General features: G+C 42.0%; 1 protein-coding gene across 4 annotated transcripts in view; it reads left to right on the forward strand.

Annotated features, from left to right (window-relative positions):
• The first annotated feature begins 4,036 nt into the window (after positions 1–4,036).
• The window catches only part of NCOA5 (nuclear receptor coactivator 5), a 29,241-nt gene continuing 11,152 nt past the window's right edge, over positions 4,037–22,125 (forward strand). For 2 of the 4 annotated variants that reach the window (XM_030826018.1, XM_030826017.1), the window contains exons 1-2: positions 4,043–4,182; positions 14,484–14,550. In XM_030826018.1, coding sequence (XP_030681878.1) covers positions 14,513–14,550 — 38 coding nt within the window. In that variant the 5' untranslated portion in view covers positions 4,043–4,182; positions 14,484–14,512. Of the gene's footprint in view, positions 4,183–14,483; positions 14,551–22,125 lie in introns of all 4 variants that reach the window. The other 2 variants (XM_030826019.1, XM_012512020.2) reach the window with 1 other exon arrangement.

Below are 22,125 nucleotides of genomic sequence, written 5' to 3' on the forward strand. Positions count from 1 at the left end.
TTTTTTTCTTCATTCAACAGGTATTTGCTGAGCACCAAATGCTGCCCCCTCCAGTTTGCTGTATGAGTGGAATTGCTCATTGCCCTCTCTTGGCTGTCCTGTAAGCCACAACGCCTACTCATATGTTCTAGGAAACACACAATCGTTCTTTAGTACTGGCCACACATTAAACTATACCTTTCTTCCCTTACAGTAAGGGGTAACCCACTGTACACCAAATTTTAACAGCCAGTGAGCTTAAAGATCCATCTGACAGAAATCAGACGGCCTTCATTGTAGCAGATTTTCATTTTATCTCCTGGCCAAACTTTGGTGCCCACCTCTGAAGGGTTAGAGGCTTTTACACCAATCAGGTACCCCCTGACTTGGAGGAGAACTTCTTATCCCAGAAGACAGTATCACTTGTGGTTAAAATAGCATGTTTGGGCATCAGGCCACACAGGTTCATTGAGTCTGGCCATGCCACATACTCTCTGTGGGACAAGCAAATTAACTGGCCTTAATTGTCTAATTTGCAAAATACCAATATAGTACATATACTACAGTGTGTCCGGAATTGGTGGGTTCTTGGTCTCATTGACTTCAAGAATGAAGCCGCAGACCCTCACGGTGAGTGTCATAGTTCTTAAAGGCGACGTGTCCAGCGTTTGTTCCTTCTGATGTTCAGATGTGTTCGGAGTTTCTTCCTTCTGGTGGGTTCGTGGGCTCGCTGGCTCAGGAGTGAAGCCACAAGCCTTCGAGGTGAGTGTTACAGCTCTTAAGGTGGCGTGTCTGGAGTTGTTCATTCCTCTCGGTGGGTTTGTGGTTTCAATGACTTCAAGAGTGAAGCTGCAGACCTTCGCAGTGAGTGTTACAGCTCATAAAGGCAGTGTGGACCCAAAGAGTGAGCAGCAACAAGATTTATAGCAAAGAGCGGAAGAATAAAGCTTCTACAGTCCCAAAAGTGACCCGAGCAGGTTGCCACTGCTAGCTCAGGCAGCCTGCTTTTATTCTCTTATCTGGCCCCACCCACATCATGCTGGTTGGTCTATTTTACAGAGAGCCAATTGGTCTGTTTTACAGAGAGCCAATTCGTCTGTTTTACAGAGAGCTGATTGGTCCATTTTGACAGGGTGCTGATTGGTGCGTTTACAATCCCTGAGTTAGACCCAAAAGTTCTCCACCTCCCCATTAGATTAGCTAGATACAGAGTGTTCATTGGTGTATTTACAAACCCTGAGCTAGACACAGAGTGCTGATTGGTGCATTTACAAACCTTGAGCTAGATACAGAGTGCAACTGGTGCATTCACAATCCCTTAGCTAGACATAAAGATTCTCCAAGTCCCTACCAGATTAGCTAGATACAGAGTGCCGATTGGTGCATCCACAAACCCTGAGCTAGACACAGGGTGCTGATTGGTGTGTTTACAAACCTTGAGCTAGATACAGAGTGCCGATTGGTGTATTCACAATTCCTTAGCCAGACATAAAGATTCTCCAAGTCCCCGCCAGATTAGCTAGATACAGAGTGCCGATTGGTGCATCCACAAACCCTGAGCTAGACACAGGGTGCTGATTGGTGTGTTCACAAACCTTGAGCTAGACACGGAGTGCTGATTGGTGCACTTACAATCCCTTAGCTAGACACAACGGTTCTCCAAGTCCCCACTAGACTCAGGAGCCCAGCTGGCCTCACCCAGTGGATCTCCCACCTGGGCCGCAGGTGGAGCTGCCTGCCAGTCCCGCACCTTGCGCCTGCACTCCTCAGCCCTTGGGCGGCGGATGGGACCAGATGCCTTGGAGCAGGGGGCGGTGCTCGTCAGGGAGGCTCAGGCCGCACAGGAGCCCGCGGCGGGGGGTGGGGGGCGGGGAAGGGGGGCAGGGAGACTCAGGCATAGCTGGCTGCAGGTCTCAAGCCCTGCCCCACAGGGAGGCAGCTAAGGCCCAGCAAGAAATTGAGTGCAGCGCCGGTGGGCCAGCACTGCTGGGGGACCCGGTGCATCCTCCGCAGCTGCTGGCCTGGGTGCTAAGCCCCTCACTGCCTGGGGCCAGCAGGGCCAGCCGACCGGCCACTCCGAGTGCAGGGCCCGCCAAGCCCACGCCCACCCGGAACTCTAGCTGGCCCACAAGCGCCGCGCGCAGCCCAGGTTCCCACCCGTGCCTCTCCCTCCACACCTCCCTGCAAGCCAAGGGAGCCGGCTCCGGCCTCGGCCAGCACAGAGAAGGGCTCCCACGGTGCAGCGGCAGGCTGAAGGTCTCTTCAAGCGCGGCCAGAATGGGCACAGGGGCCGAGGAGGCACCGAGAGCGAGCAAAGGCTGCAAGGGCTGCCAGCACGCTGTCACCTCTCAATAGGGTTATTGTGAGGATTAAATGAGATGATATATGTAAAGGATTCAGCACGTGGTAGGCACACAATCGATGTTACCTATTATGTAAAGCAAACATCTAAATGAGAAGTCACCAAGTCCTGAGCACCTGCCTCCATACAAGAATCTTTCTTCATAAAATTAACTTGCTCCTCTATCAAAAATACTCATTAAACATTATATATTATCATTTGTTTATTGCTCATATTCCATAATAGGTCATGAGCTCCCTAAGCACAAGGATTTGTCTACCTTACTCTCTACTCTCCATAAAATCAAGTGCATAGAAAACACTCATTAAACGCTTACTACACAAGTCACTGAATACATCTTTTGGCTAAAGTCCACTACTCACTTGAGGTACTGCCACTCACCTCTAAACCAACATTTTTCTCTAAGCTTGGTTATCTTAATCATCTAGTTAATATGATTCTTCTTAAATTTTCATAGTATTAGGATCTATATTGAAGAGAAAGGAATAAGAATGAACATTTGTTGGGTATCCATTATTTGACAGACTTTATGCCTTTATTTCTAATTTCATAGTCTTATAAAGTGGGAATTGGAATAACCCACTTTGCCTGTGAGTAAAGTAAAGTTCTAGTTACACCCATTGAGAATCCCTATTTCTTTCCATCACAGCGTTTATCTCAGTTTGCAATTACACACTCAAGTGTGATTATTCGTCTAATGCTATCTTTCACCAGACTGTAATCTCAAAGATAGCAGAGAAGGGTCTGCATTTGCTCATAACAGTGCCTAACAAGCAGGCATATAATAAGTATAGGGCTACATAGTAGGTATGTAATAAACATTCAGTGAATAAATGAGTGGAGTGAGCATAGGGGTAGAAGTCAAAGAAATCTGGCTTCTTGTAGTGTTTAAATTCCACAGGCACCATTTTTTCTTAGCAGGCAATATTCACAAGAAGAACTAGATCCCATGGAGTCTGAGGCGTTTCCAACACTAATAAAATAGTACCTGACTTATATAGCTATAGCTGTGATTAATAGAGTGCATTTACTATTGTGTGAGCAAATCCATTCTCTGTGACAAATGTATTCTATACGTGAAATGAACAGTACAACATTTTACAGGCTTCACGGTCAACAGTTACATTCCGGGAAATTTCTGACGTTGAACGAATATTCCAAGAATAAATAACTCAAGAAGAACCTGTGACTATATCTCCAGAAGCCTTTTGCCGCTTGTCAGTGAAACTAATAGAGTACAGAGCCTATTTAAATGTAAATTTAAATACAACATTTTCTCCACTTTTCTGCTCTCTTTGTTCCTTGTGATCCGGAGGTTACAGGACTATATATATTCTCCAATACACGCGTGTATAGGGATTCAGGGTTTTTGCTTTCAGTTTTATGCAAGACTAAATCAAGGTATTTGGGGATTTGAATGTTCTGTTCCCACAGTTAGGGAGGAGGGAATGTGCTCTGAACACAGAAGGAAAGTACTCTGGGGCGGGGGCTGGGGGGACCACCTTGAGGCCCATCCTCAGCCTAGGACGCTGTTGCTAGGCAACTCCTTGCGATCTCAACTCCCGCCCGGGAGCCACTTCCCCGGCCCTCATTGCCAAGGAGATCGACGCCCCAACTCAGCCCTGCCGTAAACACACGCGGTCTTGCGACACTGCCGCGCCTACCGCTACGTGCGCGCCCTCTGCCCCCATCTCTACTCTCCGCCCGGCCGCCATTGCCTCGTGCCCGCGCCGGTCGGTTGGTGGCGCCTTTGTCCTACGGCGGGCAGGTGGGCCGACGCGGAGGCGGCAGCGGCGGGCCTAAGGCGAAGGAGCGGCCGGGAGCCCGCCGCGCTGGTAGCGGTGAGTGCCGGGAAGCGCTGGCCGTCAGCCGACGCGTGGGGCTGACGGGCAGGCCGTTGTGGGGAGGCCTGGCCGGACGGGGAGGCTGAGGCGGGAAGGCCCACTGGACGCGCGGCCACGGTCTCGGCTCCTCTCCGGGTGCGCGCGGTGCTGCGCATGCCCGGTGCGGGGCGCGGCCGCCTCCGGCTCCCGTCAGGCGCAGGCCCGGCCGGCTGAGGCGGCCTGTGGTCCTCTGTGGTGGACGCAGGTCGGCGGCGTCGCTTCGCAGCCGCCTGTCTGTGCACGAACGGTCGGTCACTAGGAGTCCTCAAGGCTTCCCTGGTTGAGCCGCACACCCCGCACCCGCCTGTCGAAACGGTGGAGTCGCTCGCTCGCGGGTCCTCAGCGAGTCAGTGGCGCAGTCGGGATTCGAACCGGGCCCAAGGCGGCCCGTGGCACCGGGCGTTCTCCAGGCGTGCAGCGCCGAGCGGTGTGCGGAGCGCTGTCCCCCGCCACCGCCTCGCGGCCCCTGACCGCATTCTCGGGGTGTCTCCTTGTCGTGTGACACCCCACGCGTTTTGTAGGCGCGGACCTCGGGCCCAGAGAACGGGGAGAGGAACTGTGCCCGGGTTTACCACGTAGCTCAGCGCCAGCGTCCGATCCGGCCGGCTTTCCAGGCTCCCGGCGCGGGGCACTGTCCGCTCCCCGCCAGCGGGCGAGGGGGGCTTTTCTTAGGACGGCGTTGCCCACGTTTCAGTTTCGCGTTGCACCTTTATGTCCGTGGACCATCTGTACTGCTATTTACCAAATGTTACATTTTTAAAAAAATTCAAACTGACTCTTTTTTTCTCCTTAAATATATTTAAGGCGGCAACTTCAATCACAAACCGGGTACTGGAAAGCCAGTTATTTTTCTAATGCTTATAAAAAATAAATATCTGTTTGTTGAAATAAACAGTGTGTCCTTGTTCCTCCTGAAATTATTCTGCGTTCCACACTTTGGGAAACGCTGCCCGAGGAGTAGCTGATTAATTGTGGTTCTTCTGGCTTGCACCCTGTGCACAGAATTTTTCCCTGAGGCAAAGCAGATTCTATGAAAGCCCTGGGATCTTCACGGATAATGTAACAGCTTTCTTGTTGTAAACTGTTCTCATTGTTGACTTAAAACTGTTAGTCCCAGGGAACTGCAAGAACTGTGTCCACTCAGGTGCACCCAGTGTGCCTCAATTTTCTTACAGCGTTGTGATGTCGTAGCCCCCTGATGGCTCATAAAAAGATGTTTCTACAAATGCTGGGGAAGCTTTTGTGAGTTTTGACAACTCTTAATTTAATGTTTTCTGTATGAGTCAGTCTGGGTGTGAAAACTAACTTTGTGTCGACTTTTTGCAACCAGTAAAGCCGATGCTTTGCATTGTGGATATGAGAAATCACTTGGCTATTTGTTAACATCCATTTCTTCCTTTATTGTGATTTCTTTGCCTTTCCTTGAGCTCATCAGTCACTCTTCAGATTGCCTTTGAAACCTCTGACACTTCTCTTAACCTAAAACTTAGAAACACTGATTTTCCTTGTAGAATGTCCTAGCGAATCCATTATGCAAGGCTCATCGGAAGGAGTTTTTCTAGATTCAATTTGCTCAATGTTGCATACCTGTGAACACCACAAGTTTAAAGGAGGCATTGACAGATTAATTTATTTGTAAGTTAATGGTGTGTTCATAAGATCTGTTTATGTGAATGTAAGAGCAGATTTAATTTAAATCATTGACAGGAAAGTCGGATAAGTCAGTTCAGGCTTATTCAAGTTTTCTTCCCCTCCCCTCAAAGGCTGTGTAAAAAAATGTGTGTGTGTGTGTGTGTGTGTGTGTGTATCTCCCCCTGTTAAAAACATGTTTCTTTGGGGTTACCTTGGTATGATCACAATGTAGAATTTACGTAAGGCTAAGGTCATTTTCTTCACATTTCTGAGAATTTGATTTAAGCCCGGCGTCCGTTTCAGAACTTCAGCAAATGGAAACTTATCTACCAGTGCTTGAGAGCTAAGAAAAAACAACTTGTTATGGTTTTGTTTTTGTTTTTTTCTGAGGCGGAGCTTCACTCTTGTTGCCCAGGCTGGAGTGCAGTGGTGCGATCTTGGCCCCCGGGTTCAAGCAATTCTCCTGCCTCAGTCTCCTAAGTAGCTGGGATTACAGGCGTGCGCCACCACGCCCGGCTAATTTTGTATATTTTTAGTAGAGACGGGGTTTCTCCATGTTGGTCAGGCTGGTCTCGAACTCCCGACCTCGGGTGATCTGCCCGCCTCTGCCTCCGAAAGTGCTGGGATTACAGGCATGAGCCACCGCGTCCAACCAGAATAAACAACTTTTGGAAAGACATTAGAAGTCTGATGAGAAAAGATTTAATGGTTTGAAACTTCATGTTAAATAATCATTGCAAGCAGTCCATGTTTATGACCTGCAGATGGCAGTGCCTTTGTGTAATGTTTTACTACTGTGAGGATTAATAAAATTTAGTTGTGCTTTTAAGAACGGAAAATCTGCACAGGAAATATATTAAACTTTTTCTTCCCTTCAGTTTACGTTGTTCTCTTCTTTTTGACTCCCCACGTGAAGAATGAAACGTCTATTCCTGAAGTCACTGTTACTCTTAATGTAGTAATGATAATAACATAACAGCCAGTAGTGCATATGGTAAATACTAAATCATTTGCTCCTGCCCGTCATCTTATGAGACTGATAAACTAGTATGATCTTTTTTACATATAGGGAAATGATGACTCAAAGAGGTTAGATTTCTTGCCCCAGATCACATAATTAGTAGAACATATTCAAGACATCATTGGAAATAATTGATTTCAGGGTCAAGCAAAATTGGGAAATGTTGAGATATAGTGGTGTCCTTACTCCAGAACTTCTCAGAGGCATTTATATGCTAAATATATGCAATGTCAATATCCGAGAGAGGAAGTTATCCTGATGCCTTTCTCCTGCTATCCTCTCATGAATATTTTGAAGTAATAGTGTTCCTCAGAACTGACTACTCTTTCTACTACGCTATATTTTCTCTCTATACCTTGTGGTTTATTAATGATTACTGCGTATCTTTGAGACAGGTGTTTTAAAGCTCAATATCAGCTTTTTTTGTGCCAAAATAGTTGTCCTGTGAACAGCACATATATTTGTTTAGACCATTCTGCTTAAGCAGAGTTAAACTGTCAAAAAGTTAAAAGAGCAATGACTAACAGAATTATCCTCTATGTTACTCTCATTAATGAGAGTCATTAATGACAGGATCAGGGTAAAGCCACTGTCTCAAGCAGCAGTACATTAGAGAAATATGAAGTATATTGACAGCTAAATGTGTAATACCAGCATGAGTGCTGCTTTTTAAATGGTGGTTTTGTTACCACCAGATACGAATATTTATGGGGATGGTCATCTTCATTCTTTATCCTTTCACTTAAAAAAAAAGAGATAGTAGGTCAACTGGACCAATTTTATGTTAAGGAAATAGTTCACCTCATAAGAATCAGAACTTTTCCAGACATCCTATGTAAAGACCAGACAACTTTAGGCAAGGATCAGGGCAGCTTAAATTGCATTAGAAAACAGAATGTCTTGTCGTATACTTTTAGCTCTGTAAAGTATCTTAAGGCTGGGTACAGTGGCTCACACCTGTAATCTCAACGTTTGGGGAGGCTGAAGTGGGAAGATCCCTTTTGACAGAAGTTTGAGACCAACCTGGGCAACATGGTGAGACCCTGTCTCTACAAAAAAATTAGCCAGGGTGGTGGTGCATGCACCTGTATTCCTAGCTACTTGGGAGCCCTTTATTGAAAGTAAAATCATGACTTTTTCAATTTTTTTCTCCTTCAGTGTCAAACCAATGGTCTTTGAAGAACATTACTAAAATGGGCAATATTTTGAATGTCTTACATTTAAATACTCCCTCACCGCATTTGGGGATAATATACGTAAAGTTTCGTTAATTTGGCTTCATTGAGACTCTGTGGTAGTTCAGTTTATAGCCCCCAATAGACCCTCTTGCCACTAGATTCTTCCTTGTCCATAGCAAAGTGTTTTGCAATCTGGATCTAGTGTAACACTTGCTTCATGTTATTCCTCTCTCTTTTATTCCTCCTATCCCCGTGTTCCCAACACCAAACTTCCTGTAGTTTTTCTAATTTATTATGTCCTTCACACCATTCCTTTACCTTTCTATGTTCTGGGATGACTTTTCTCTTTCTGTTAAACTCCCACTCATTCCTCAGGACCCAGTTTAAATGTTATTTTTAAGACTTCCCTGCCTCCTCCCCATCCCATTCACCCCCACCCCCTCCATACACACATTCTTCCTGGTCTCCTCTCTGCTCTGTTCCTCTTGCCTGCCGCACACATACACAAAATTAGGACTCCATTATCTCTGCCATAATCCCACTTTAGATTATATTGTAATTATCTGTGTACTTGTGCCTCTCCTTTATTAAATAAACAGTGAACTCCAGGCCAGGCATGGTGGCTCATGCCTATAATCCCAACACTTTGGGGGGCTGAGGTGGGAGGATCACTTGAGCCCAGAAGTTCAAGACTAGCCTGGGCAACATAGGGAGATGGTATCTCAAAAAAAAAAAAAAAAAATTAGCTGCATGTGGTGGTGCATGCGTCTTGTCCCAGCTACTCAGGAGGCTGAGGCAGGAAGATCGCTTGAGTTCAGGACTTTCAGACTGCAGTGAGTTATGATCAAGCCACTGCACTCCAGCCTGGACAACAGAGCTGAGACCCTGTCTTTTTTAAAAATGAACTTCTTTAAGGCAAGGACTTTAGCCGTGTCATTTCCACATGTGTAAGGCCTGGGACATGTGTGACACATAGTAGGCATTTGACATTATGAATCAATGAAGCATTCAATATATTAATTATAAGCTATCCTTTTCAATTTCATCACTTGTTCTCCACTTGTACAGTTTAGTTGAAAATTTGCCAGTTTTAAATAAACCTGTATTTTAAATTTTTTGCAGCTCAGACTCTTTTTTTGTAGTTTAGATTAGCTCAACCTTTGCAAATCCAAAATCGTTTTTTCTCAGCTGATTTTTCTCCTTGAGTCAACATAGCTAACACAGGCAGAATATCCATTTTGTCAGAAAGGAAATACAGATTCAGAGAAATCAAATGACTGGAGTAGGTTTCCCAAAGTAAGGACCACAGCTCAGATTTGCTATCCCCAGCCAAATGCCCTTTCCTTAAAAGAATAAGAAAGGTAGGAAATTAAATGTTGATAATTTTTGTCGGAAGAGTTGTGGTGAATGTTAATAGCAAACCCTAGAAACGTTGTAGTTTGAGGTAATAGAAACTGAAGTGGTCATTGAATAAGTAGGTTCTACCCTATTGGGTGTCTCTGGGGCATTTAAGCAATGGAGTGTCTAGCAAAAACTGGACCTTTTCCAGGTTCCATCAGTATTTGATCAGGGAGTCCTAGCAAGAATATTCTAAATGGAAAGCATGTCTTTCCACTCCCTGTTGGAGGCAGCATAGCATAATGTTTAAGTACTTTGGTGTAAGAAAGACCTGGGTCTGAGTCTCAGCTCTGCCTCCTGATAATTGTGTAGCCTGTCACTTAATTTCTCTAAACTTCAAATTTTCTTATTTGCAAAGTAGAAATTATAGTAGTAGTTAACTCCAAGAGTTGTAAAAGGATTGAATGAAATAATACACATAATGTTCTTAGTACACAGGCTCAGGAACAAAATAAGCATTCTGTAAGTATAAACTATTGTTTGCCCCATTTCTGTTCCCAGGAATAATATTCTAATACAGTTAAAGGTGTAATAATTATTTTAATTGGAGAATAAAGGAGATAATCAAATATGAGGGAAGGTGTAGTATTCAAAGTGAACTTAAAGGGTTGATTTAGAAAGAGCAAGCATAGCATTCTCTTATCCCTGACTTGTTACAATATAACTCAGTACAGTATCCCTGATGTTGCAATATATCATCAAAGTTGTCTTCATAAATATAGTTTAGTGAGAAGTCCTGTCATTTCCCCTCCCAGTTTGGGGAATTTAATGTGTGATATTCGCTGTCTTGTCAGCATGGTTTTCCAAGTGCCATTATCTTTATCAGCATGTAATTCTACTTTAGTAATTCTTGATTGTTAGTTGGTTTTCAACTAAGCCTTTTAGAGAGTTTTATATGTCATTTGTAGTCAGTTATTAAAACAGTATAGGCTTCTGGGTTCTTTGAACAGCTAAGTTCATGTGGCTGTCAAAAGACAAAATTACAGCACACTTAGTTTAGAGATCTTAATTGGCTTTTATTTGCAACTCTAGAATCGGGCAACACCTCATTGTATAAAATAGAACAAGTGTCCCAATGAGCTGAGCAGAGGAGTTTGGCTTTATAAACAGAGAAGGGAACTGAGGAGAGCAGAGACAAGGAACAAAAAGCGGATTGGTCATTTTAGAGTTACTTTTCTTGTGAATGGTAAAGCAGTGCAGACTTCCTTTTCATGCTGGCTGAAACTGGCCTATTTGTGGATTTGGCCATTATGTATCTCCTGATTTCGCAGAACGTCAGAAAAAGATCTTTGTCTTGGCTTGATAGCGTGGAACTTCATCATGAGTTTGGTTTGGTCTTTGGGCGTAGTTCAGGAGCTCAGTCCAAAGCAATGGCCTCCTGGAAATTTTCTTTAACACCGCTCTGATTATTCCTAGTCCTCATTGTTTTCTGTGGCTGTAGCTTGTGAACTATAAAATCTGGTTTTAAGGTGAAAAGAGTTGTTTTATGATTGTACAATTAAAAGGTAGAACAAAGTCGTTTTTGGTACTGTGAGTGAAAGAAACATGCATTTTTATTTATAGCATTATCCAAGGACCATTTTATGAACGCTGTCTGGCATATTAGTCTAAAATAAAATTGTGGATTAGATATTGTGTATTTGGGAGTTCTTCACCTTACCCTTTTGTGGTTTATAATGGTTCTGCCATTTCCAGCATGTTTTCTAGATTATTTTCCAGTTTTTTTCCTTGTATGTAAAGCTCTTTTTCTTGTCTAAAAATTCTTAACTGAGAAGTGCTTTTAACTGTTTTCAGACCACCACTTGGACACTATAGATATTCAGGCCAAGGTAAAGCACTTCATGGTGATTATGATTATTTTGAATGGCATTCACATTGCTAGTATAATTAACAAAGTATAGAAGTACCACCCAAACTGAAGTGGAGAAGACACTGAGAGATGACTTTTGGTCTTAAGAGCAGTTGGCCAGTATAGCAGAAGGGGAAAGAAGTACCATTTCTTCCCTTTTCTATTCAGAGGAGACATTAGACCTCTCCTTGGAAGAGATTCCCAAGTTGCCACTTCCCGCTTGTTGATTGATTTTTCTCCCATCATAGTTCCCCATCTAATGTCCAGAAAGATCTCCAAATTTTCTTTCTACCTTTTTTCCCTTCTTTACATTAACACTATTTCTATTTCCTTGGTGTTGATTATATCTCTCTATAAGGATTTAGGAGAAAATAATCTGATCATTTAATACAAAATAAAACTATAGATTAGATACTGTGTCTTTGGGAATTCTTCACCCCATTCTTTTGTGGTTTAAAATGGTTCTACCATTTCCTACATGTTTTGTGGATTATTTTCTGGTTTCTTCCTTTTATGTAAAGCCCTGAGTTGGTGCTTTAGCAGTCTCAATATTTGCATTTCCAAAGAAAAACTTTTTTAAATGAACCCCCTGCTTCCAATGGACAGGTTTTCAAATTCTGTGACAAAAAAATAGGATGATGCAAGTTTTTTCTTGACTTCTTAAATCTTTGCTCTCCGTGATTAGTTCCTTAAAGTTATTTATTCTGTATTTCTGAACGCGTGGATTTCCCAAAAGTTCTATGTGCACGTGTGTTAGGATTTTTTGGGTGTATGGGGATTGGCAGTAATGTTGGTGGTTGTGTTTTTACAACTCTCACTGAAAACTCCCCAGCCCTACCCTAATCTGAGCAATTCTATTAGATAGAAAAAAAAAAAAAAATCCGGGTCTCATTTTCTCCATACGTCAGCCAAGATGGAAATTTAAGGAACTCTTAAATAGAGATGAATAAACAGATACTTGACATACTACACTGAAAGTTTACTAAACCCTAAAATGAGACAATGATCTGAGAATTCTTGTTTTTGCAGAAGAAACATCCCATGCTGTCAAATATAAATACTTTGGACTACCCAATGGAAATAGATACTAGGAGGCAAATTACAATCAAAATGGTGTAAAGATATAATCTTGAATGTTCTTTAATCTTTCAGGTAATTACAAAAAGATTTCACCAGCTTCAAAGTAAAATATTTATGTCCTTCATTCTAACTAGAACTGGTTTGTTCCAAAGCTATAGTGTACATGACCATGTGATTTCCCCAGTTCTGTATGTAGGTGCTCACAAAACTGGCTATAATTATACAGTGTAATATTCCTTTTCATATGTAAAGGGAAAATTATTGGTAATAGAAACCTACCAATTAAAGTAATACTGTATGTGTTGTACTCTTACCTGAATGTTTGCCCGGTCTAGTCAGTGTTTAGATGTGAGTTTTCTTTATTCACAAGACCATTTAATAATATATGAACTCCTGCTGAAGTCATATTATATATATTTTTTAATCTTAATACACACCCAGTGTATTCCAGAGACACCTTGAAAACTACTTGAAATACTCAAAGATATTATATTTCTCTCTGAATCATAGCCAACCTGTATAATTAGAAAGTGGTACACAGTAAGCGAACAGACTCAGTAAGTCGTAAACCTGAACTAGTATTCTTCACAATTACGTATAATAGAACTAGATATTCCCTATAAGGCCTGTCATTATATAATTTGTAATTTAGACCATTATAAACTTTAAGACTTGTAAATTGTGAAAGTACTGCATGCAGTAGCAAAGCTATGGTCAGATATTACTGGCCAAGTATTACATAGAAAATATTTTCAGGTTTTTTTAAAACCTGCTTAATTGAAAAGGTAAGAATCAATTTAAGATATACTTCACTATTTAGCTTTATATTATCTTCAGTTTTGTCAGAAGCCATTTTTCTAGACAAATTAGAGACTTCTGATTTAAAATGGAATTGAAGATTACCCTCATTTGAACAGGAACTCAAAGGCAACATAGCAGCATAAAATCTCTACCAGACCTCCAAGTTTCTTGTTATTGCTGTGGTCTTTCATGTGATAGGAATCTGGTTGGGATTTTTAAAATATATAATTATTATTTTAAAGCACTCGAATTATGTGAGTACTTAATACCGTTTGATGTCATTAGATAACACTATTAATTGTTTAATACGGAAAAGGGAACAAACTATACTGCAGCAGAAAGCAGTTTTATTTCTTAATTCATCTGAAGTATGAAATTTGTAATGTATTTATTTAGCTTTAAGTCATGAAAATTGTCAGGTATTATTTTGGGGCATAGATTTCTTAATACATGGTGTTTATTATTCACTTCAATTTTTGTAAAGCGGGTATTCTTTGTTTTTAGCAAAGCAGGCTTTAGCTATACAAATTTGCTTTTCTTTAAGCTTGTGTGATTCTACTTTTCTCCCATATCTAGTTCTGTATGCCAGCCTTCTCTAATGAAAACAACTTATGAGGAGTGTTTTATTACCTAACCCTACTATACCAAATACCAGTCCTTATTCTTGGTTATCTGTCTGTGAAGGTTGTAGGTGTTAACAGGTCATATTCTTTGTTTATTAAAAATAATAATAATTTTCTTTCCTGCATGTTATTCTGGAAGATTCTATCCAGTGGAATTCAACACAAGACACACTAACAGGAGGCCCTGCTTCATGGGATATTGGAAGTTTTAAGACAATGAAATCCAGCTATTACTTCTTAGTAACATAAAATAGAATTATTTGCCTTTGCTCTTTTGTTTTTTAAGCTCTCCTTATCTTCCCCCCCACTTTCTTCCTCACAAAAAGAATCTTACAGCTGCTTTCTAAGAGTTTAGAAAACAACCTTTTCCTCCCCTTGGAGGGAATGTGTTAGGTCTAGGTCTTGGCAGGGTGTTAAAGCATTGACGAAATTAGTTTAAGACAAATTGCGTGTTAACTAGAAAACGAAGGGACATTTCTTATCAAGCCGTGACAATGTACTACCTTAACTCAATAATAAAAATTGCCCAAGTGACAGTGTGTCTCTGCTGAATGGCTTTTCTTACACCATCTGGTTGTCATTGTAGTTTTTTGTTGTTGTTGCTTTCATTTGAAATGTGCTGATGATCTTGTTTTTATTCCGTAGCATTGAACAGATGGGTTGATTATTCTTTTCAGATATTAATAAGGCAGCGGAAAGAAGAAATATGAATACGGCTCCATCAAGACCCAGCCCCACACGAAGGTAAAGTACCCTGAAGCCGTGAGTTACCTTGGGAGAGTTGGGCTCTGGGGAGTTAAGCCCAGCTTCGTTCACCAAAGGTCTTTTCTTCCCCCCAACAAGTGAAACGCTCAAGCAAACAATAAGAACATGAACCCTGTGTGAAGGGCCTTGCTGCTTTTTTTAAACATACATCAGGAGATACAGAGGAAGCTTTGTGTTTTCGGTGGCAAATCCAGCAAGTTCAGCTTGCAACATGAGTTGCAGGCAATTGGAAGAGGATAAACCTCTGTCTGTCCCCAGCTCACGTGTCATTGGGAGCCTCCAGAGCAGAAGGAGTGCCCCAGAGTCATTGGTGTATGCCATGCTGCACTGCAGTGGGCAGCAGAGATTCGACTCTTCATTCCAAATGGCTGCCGGTCCAGATGTTAACCCAGGTTTACGGGAAGTGCTGCTTGAGAGATTGCTGCTGTGCCTGTGCTGCAGATCCCCTGTTTGCTCACATACTTGGGTTACCTGTTTGAGGGGAAATAAAAAGGGCAAAACACTCCAGCTCTCGAAGGTCTCCCTTTTTCTTAGCTTTCACGGAAATCGAGGGTGTTTTCCCAATGTATTCTTCCTTCCAGTGTATACAAAAGAGATAATCCTGGTGTGTACCCTCAATATACACATTAAATTGGTCCCTTCTCTCAAAGAAGAGCTTTATTAATGATATCATTTACACCAAAAATAAAGATACTGTATTCAATTGTTCTGGCCCCATAACAGCACACAAGTGGATGCAGTTTTGTGTAGAGGGCAGACAGATATGATATATTTCATACGAATGATATATTTCATATCTGGTGTCTCTTCAAGGCCCAAATGGATTAATGGATTTTGCCTTGCCTCTAAGTAAAAAATCCAATTTTCCCCAGAAACATAACTAAACTACGTACCACAGTAAACTGCATTTCCTACAGTGAACTGGACAGTGCTGCATACAGTGAATCCTCGTCTGTACTGGTAGCTCCACTGGTCACCTTGTGAACCCAACTAACTGAGCATTACGCATAACATAGAGCTGTCCTGCTTTTGGACAAAAACACCTGTATTTTGTTACCTACTTATATGAAAGAATGTCCGCTGTGTGTTTCATGTATATACTCGTACTTGGATGTGACGTTCTAGCTACCAGGAATAGATTACGCATGCCCACTCTGCAGAGTTTAAGCAGACCCTAAGGGCAAGGTAATGCTGCTGGTTTCATTCAGTTGGAGTCTTTGTCCACTCTGCCTGTGCAGCAGAGTTGAATCCAATACCATGGCTACAGCTATATACCACAGCTGTCATATGGATTCCCTGGCCATTCGTTGGTTTCACTGCAGAAGTGGACATGTAAATTGGTATTCTGTCTGTTCTCTCTAAGGAATGCCTGCAGCTTGCAGGTAATACTCTGTTGGTTGATTTGTGTGTATGTGTGAGTATCCTGAAGAACATAAATCCTGCAGAACTTCAGCAGTTCCGTATAATGTCTACTTTCATTAGCCTTCATCTAACCGTGCCACAGATCTTGGGCAGTCCTATCTGTATTACTCCTTATTGTCCCAGTACAGAATGGAATACAGGTGGATAAGAGTTGCATCTAATGGTCAGAAGTACAGGGTTCCCATTGGAATCTTTAGTTGCCAGGTGGCTTGAAAGGACATGTGTGTATCCAATTTCCAAAGAGCGCTAACGTATGTGTTTCCTGGTGACTTACCAGGAGTGTGGAATTTGTAACTATAAAAGACACTGACTCCACTAGTAAAATCCTCCCCTTCTCTGTTGTCTCCATGATACTTGGTGATCTCTGGATAATGTCTGTGTATTTCTGCAGGCAAAAACAACAACAACAACAAACAAGCCACGTTGCAGAATAGAGAATAGATCCTGTTTCTGTTATGGATTGAGAAGGGTATTTTATATCATCCTGTTAATGATACTTAACCAAATGCTTTTAGCATTTCCAGTTGGTTGTAGATATTCAACAAACATTGCAGTGTTGGGGAATGACCAGCTTCCCTGGTTGGAACCCAGTAATAGCCCTTGCCAGAGCATTAAATTAAAAATATTAATTCACCCCAATCTAGAAATAGTTTTATGCTTTTTTTTTAATAATAGTCCCCGCACAAACAAACATACAGACAACACTGGAGAGGGCCTTATAAAATGAGCTTCTAGCCAGGCACAGTGGCTCACACCTGTGATCCCAACACTTTGGGAGGACGAGGTGGGCGGATCACTTGAGCTCAGGAGTTCGAGACCAGCCTGGGCAACGTTTTAAAACCCCATCTCTACAAAAAAATAGCCGGGCGTGGTGGCTCTTGCCTGTACTCCCAGCTACTGGGGAGGCTTTGAAGCGGGAGAATCACTTGAGTGCAGGAGGTTGAGGCTGCAGTGAGCCGTGATCACACCACTACACTTCAGCCTGGGCAACAGAGTGAGTCCCTGTCTCAAAAAATAAAATGAGCTCCTTACCAACTATATAAATATACAAGTCACCTTTGTATGCCTTTTAAAATATCACCTTCCTCAGAAATCAATTGTAAAATGAGGTCATTTGGTGGTGTGGATAGGGCAGTGACTTACTGCTTTATTTACGATCAACAGGAGGGACAGCTAGGCTAATTCAAATTCCATTAACAATCTGTCTTCCCCTTGGTGATATTTCCCTAGCTGGGTTCCTCAGCATGTTATTTAACATGATGAAGTTCATACGGTCATGTTTATTTGCTTCAGGGAGGAATGATGGTCACAGTTAGTAAACCCATCTAAAAACCGAGCTAAGAGTCCCAGTTTTTTACCAAAAAAAAAAAAAAAAAAAAAAAAAAAAAAAGACAAATTGTATTCAGAATCCCAGTTTTTTACCTTAAAAAAAAAAAGACAAGTTTAACATTGTATTCAGAATAGCACTAACATTTTAATTATTGTCCTGATCATACTTTATCTCTTAAGATATACCAATAGGGCAGATGTAAATTGCAAAGAGTAGGCAAGACGGGCAAGTAATTAACCTGGAAGGGGCAAATCATTTAACTGAGGGTGAACACTGGGTACCTCCTCCTTTGGGTGCATGCTTCCAGTCAAAGCCTTGAGATAACTCCAAATGTATCAGTAGTTGACAACAACAAACTGCCTTTATTTGGCAGCCCTAATCATTTTGTGTGCCCCCAGCCATAAGGGATGCATCATTCACAGGGGAAAAAAAACACTACCTATGGCAAATATTTCCTTAAGTTATACCTCTACATTTTTAGCGCTTTCTACCTTTAATAAGAATATTAGTATAAGCATACTGGCAAGACCTTTATGACACCTTGTTTTGCTGGACTTAACATAGGTATCTTTGGGAGTTCTCACAGGATTATCACCTCTTCAAATGTTTCAGTAAACCACAGTTCTGCTGGCTTTGCTCTCTATTCAGTAATATGCCTCCCTAATGACTCCAGCTGTCAGTATATAATTCTGACAGTATTGGCCCAGCCAAGCACAGGACTCTGCATGAGGAATCTCTACTCTGGATCACATTTCAGCCTAAATTCTTATCATCTTAACTTTTGAGGGCCACTTCATTGAACTTCTGTGAGTACCTTGCATAGTTACCATGCAAGTTGTCAAGCATCGATACTAAGCATTAGTCCTTCTTCAAAGACAGGATCATGATTCCGGTCATGCCTTAGATGTCTCAATTACCATCTTCAGCTCAACACCTTGACAGTCCAGATCTTGTAGCATATCTTTATGCAGACGTGGCCTCTAGGTACCAGAAGTAAGACTGTACTTCTGAATGACTTAAAGAAGAACAAATAGAATTAACTTGTCTGCATCCAAAGCTCTGCAGAGGATTTTTCCCCATATATTTGTGAAAGATGTTAAACCTGGTATCTCTTTGGTGAAAGTCATTGGGTATCGGCTCATCAGAAATAACCTGGCTGTAGACAAGTTTCTTATATGACCAGAGATGCTTTCTGCTTATCCACAGAGCCTTAATGCCTTTGATTATTGCTTGCTCCTTGGGTGTGAGACAGCCCTTGTTCTAGGTGGGCCACAAAGAAATTCCAGGTTGTGATTACCTCTGCAGTAACACTTGAAGAAGTCATCAGTTCTCAGCAACTGCCACCTCTACCAATAAGAAAGTTCTGTTTGTGCTGGAGAAGGTCATCAGTGCTTCCTAAGGAAAAGCATGGACATGTGTAAAATTTGGGTCTGTGAGGTGTGGTATCTCATTGCACCCTCATATCCTACCTCTACCTAATGGCAATATTCTGGACAAGTCTGTTGTCTCCATTTCTAACAGTAGCATGAAGCCCTCCTGGTGGAGGATCAACATCATACAGCAGCCAGCCATTTAGATGATGATATTTGTGGACAGTATATCTGTGACAGAAGTTTGAAGAGCTAATGAAGGATTTTTCAGGGTCAGAAAGAGGCTGGCCCTCCCAAGGAAGACATTCCGGTGAACAGAAAGGAAGAAAGGAGTTGCTGACCTTTGCAGAAAAGAAAGAAAAAGACAGGGGTCTTCCTCCCTGACCGTCTGTAGAACCAAAGCCGAAGAAAACCATCCTGGATGTGAAGTTTCAGTCTCTTGCCAAAGAGAAATTCAAAGTCCATCACAGTTTTCCAAGATGATCGTCTATCAGTTCTTACTCTGTAGGCTGTCAAATGCCTGGTGCTCTGCACACCCCATTAGTCCTCAGGAAGAGACACATTCTACCAGAAGCTCATCACTTGCCACCAGAGCCATTGTTTTCCCCTTCACCCTTTTCGCCCTTACCTCTCAAATGTTTCCCAGAAATGTGACTATATTCCTCTCAAGGCAAAGAGTATTTGCCTTTTTCCCCCTGCTGAATAGATAAGGAATTTACAGCAGAATTTTAGTTGTGTTTGCCACCTGCCTTCAGTTTGTGGACTCCAGTGCTGAAATTTAACCACTGTTCAGTTTCTTTTTATCCTCTAGTGATGTAGTACCTGAGGGTATGCTGCATTTGGTTCCTTTAGTAAAACACCTCTGGTGCTGTGGGATGATACTGTTAACCTTATTATGCTCCAGAAACCTGATTCTATCATCTGAGGTCCATCATCTCCCACAGAAAGCTTTGTCTTCTTGCACTTTGGTTCCTGCATACTACTGCCTTTTTGTTAGCTGTAGTCTTGTTTTGAAAAATATGTTGGGGCCAGCAGCAGGAGCCCTTTTGTTCTGAGGAGTTCTTTGTTTGGGTCCTAAAGCAACCCTAAAGGGTTTTTTGTTTTGTTTTGTCTCCAGAAGAACAGCAGTCTACCATAGTGTTTATGTTTTGGAGAAAGGAAAAAAGACTTTGCCTTTCCTTTTGAGAAAATTATTATCTTATTTGTCCCTACACGATGCCTTTGGTTCTTTTTCCTTTTGTGAATATCACCTCTTCTACGTTTTTACCCTGAAGGCACTTGAGAGGGAATTAGTAGTTTTGTTGCACATGGACTTCAGATTATTTGAGGGAAAGGGAGGGGCTTGCCCTCTCAAACTGGAAGATTGAACCCAGACTTTGCAAATCTAGAGTTTTAGTCAACTTGCAGGGATGGACTCCGATAGGTAAGTAAGGTTTTTCAATGGATTCAAAAGAATGAGGACCAAACATAGCACTTACAATACTCCTAGGGTGGTAAATAGCATGTTATGACGTGCCCCACTCCCATTTCCACCAGCCCAGGGCTTTGTGTGTGGTCTGTGGTCTGTCAGAATCATGATATCTCAGCCCTGATTGCCAAGAACACTTGAAATTGGATTCCACCTCTAATGACTACTTCTTGCTCCCCAAGGCAGGTTTATCTGCTGATCATTAATCCAAAAATACTTTGCAATTGTCCTTTCTCTTTGGATCTTGAGTGTTTGCCCACATTACACGCTACATCAGATGTTGCATGTTAGGAGGATTATATGATATAATAAGGAAAGTTGAAGTAAGAATCTGGGTTATTCTTCACTTTATTCTAATTAGAATAATAATGCTTAGCTATCCTCATTTAAAGTCCCTGATCTACGATATGTTTGCTCCCACAAGTCAGGAATGCTGGTGAACCTTAAAATATATAACAAATATTTTTTATGGAAGCAAAGTTGGCATTTAAATTGTTTTTGCTGTGCCTGTGTGGCTGAGGTGAGGTTTTCCACAAGCTGATGACATCATGATGAATACCTAATGTGTGTAACCATGGTACATGACAAAAATATGAGCAAAACATGTTGCCTGCTCTTGAGAGGCTTACAATTTAGTAGAATAATTCAATTCATTAAACATTTACTGAACTCCTATGCTGTATCCTAGAGCTACAAAGCCTTCAAGAGAACTTCTTATTTGGTAGGGAAGCCACGTAAACAAATAATTACAGAACAGTGTGGTAAGTGCAGTTACGGAAGTTTGTACTGGAGCAAGATTCATTCAACATATGTATACAGCATCTGTCATATAACATACATTGTTCTACATAGGTGGGTTTGTAATGCAGAATCAAAGTGACATAGTTCTTGTCCTTGTGGCGCTTGTAGTCTGGTAGGGCAGACACATTAAATAAATATGTAATGTCAATTTGTGATAAATGACAAAAGTAAAAACAAAATGCTATGAGAGAATTTTAGGAGCAGAAGGTAAACTGATTGAATCTAACAGAATCAGGGAGTAGGGGATATTTATATGCTGAGTCCTGGAAAATGAGTATAGATCTGTTCCTGCTACTCACGTAAAGGGACCAGGAAAGACGCTGGCTAGTCATAGCTGAAAGGCCAGTGTGGCAAAGAGTGGTGAACTAGGGAGAGGGTGTGACAGGGTTAGAGAAGACAGGAGCCAAGATTATACAGGACCTTCATGGCATTGGTAGAGGTTGTAGATTGAATTCTAAATACTGTGGGAGCCTGGCAGAGTGGCACACATCTGTAGTTCCAGCTACTTGGTAGACTGAGGCAGGAGGATCACTTGAGCCCAGGAGTTCAAGGCTGTAGTGTTCCATGATCCCACCTGTGAATAGTCACTGCACTCCAGCCTGGGCAACATAGGTGAGATCTCATCCCTATAAAAATAAATAAATACATACTGTGGGAAACCAGGGAAGGGTTTTACATATGTAAAAGATCACTGTAGAGTGATCTTTTTGGAGAAAGATTTGAAAAGAGGCAAAAACAGAAATGAGACTGCTTTAGAAGGCTCTTGCTGTGGTTTGAGGGTGAGATGATTATGCGCTGGCCTTCAGTAGTGCCAAAGAAGGTAAAGGAAAGTGGGCAGAACTTGGAAAGAATGGAGAAAATTTGGAAATGCGGTTGGAAGGGAGGATGAGGCTTTAAGGGAAAGATGACATCCAGTTTCGTGGCTTAACTAAGTAGCTGGATGTGCCATTTACTGAGATGGGAAGGACTGGAGGAGGAGCATGTTTGTCGGGGAAGGTCAAGAGTTCAGGGCAGGTTTTACGGAGAAGGTAATCCTTAAAGCGGGTCAGACATAAGACATTGTTGTAAAAAGGTAAATGTCAGATCAAGATGAGTAATACAGATAGAAAGTGCCCTGAGCGGAGCAGAAGAGATCAGCAGTTAGGAAGGGTAGGGAAGGTTTC

The sequence above is a fragment of the Nomascus leucogenys genome, chromosome 13, assembly GCF_006542625.1.
Source record: "Nomascus leucogenys isolate Asia chromosome 13, Asia_NLE_v1, whole genome shotgun sequence".
NCBI lineage: Eukaryota > Metazoa > Chordata > Mammalia > Primates > Hylobatidae > Nomascus > Nomascus leucogenys.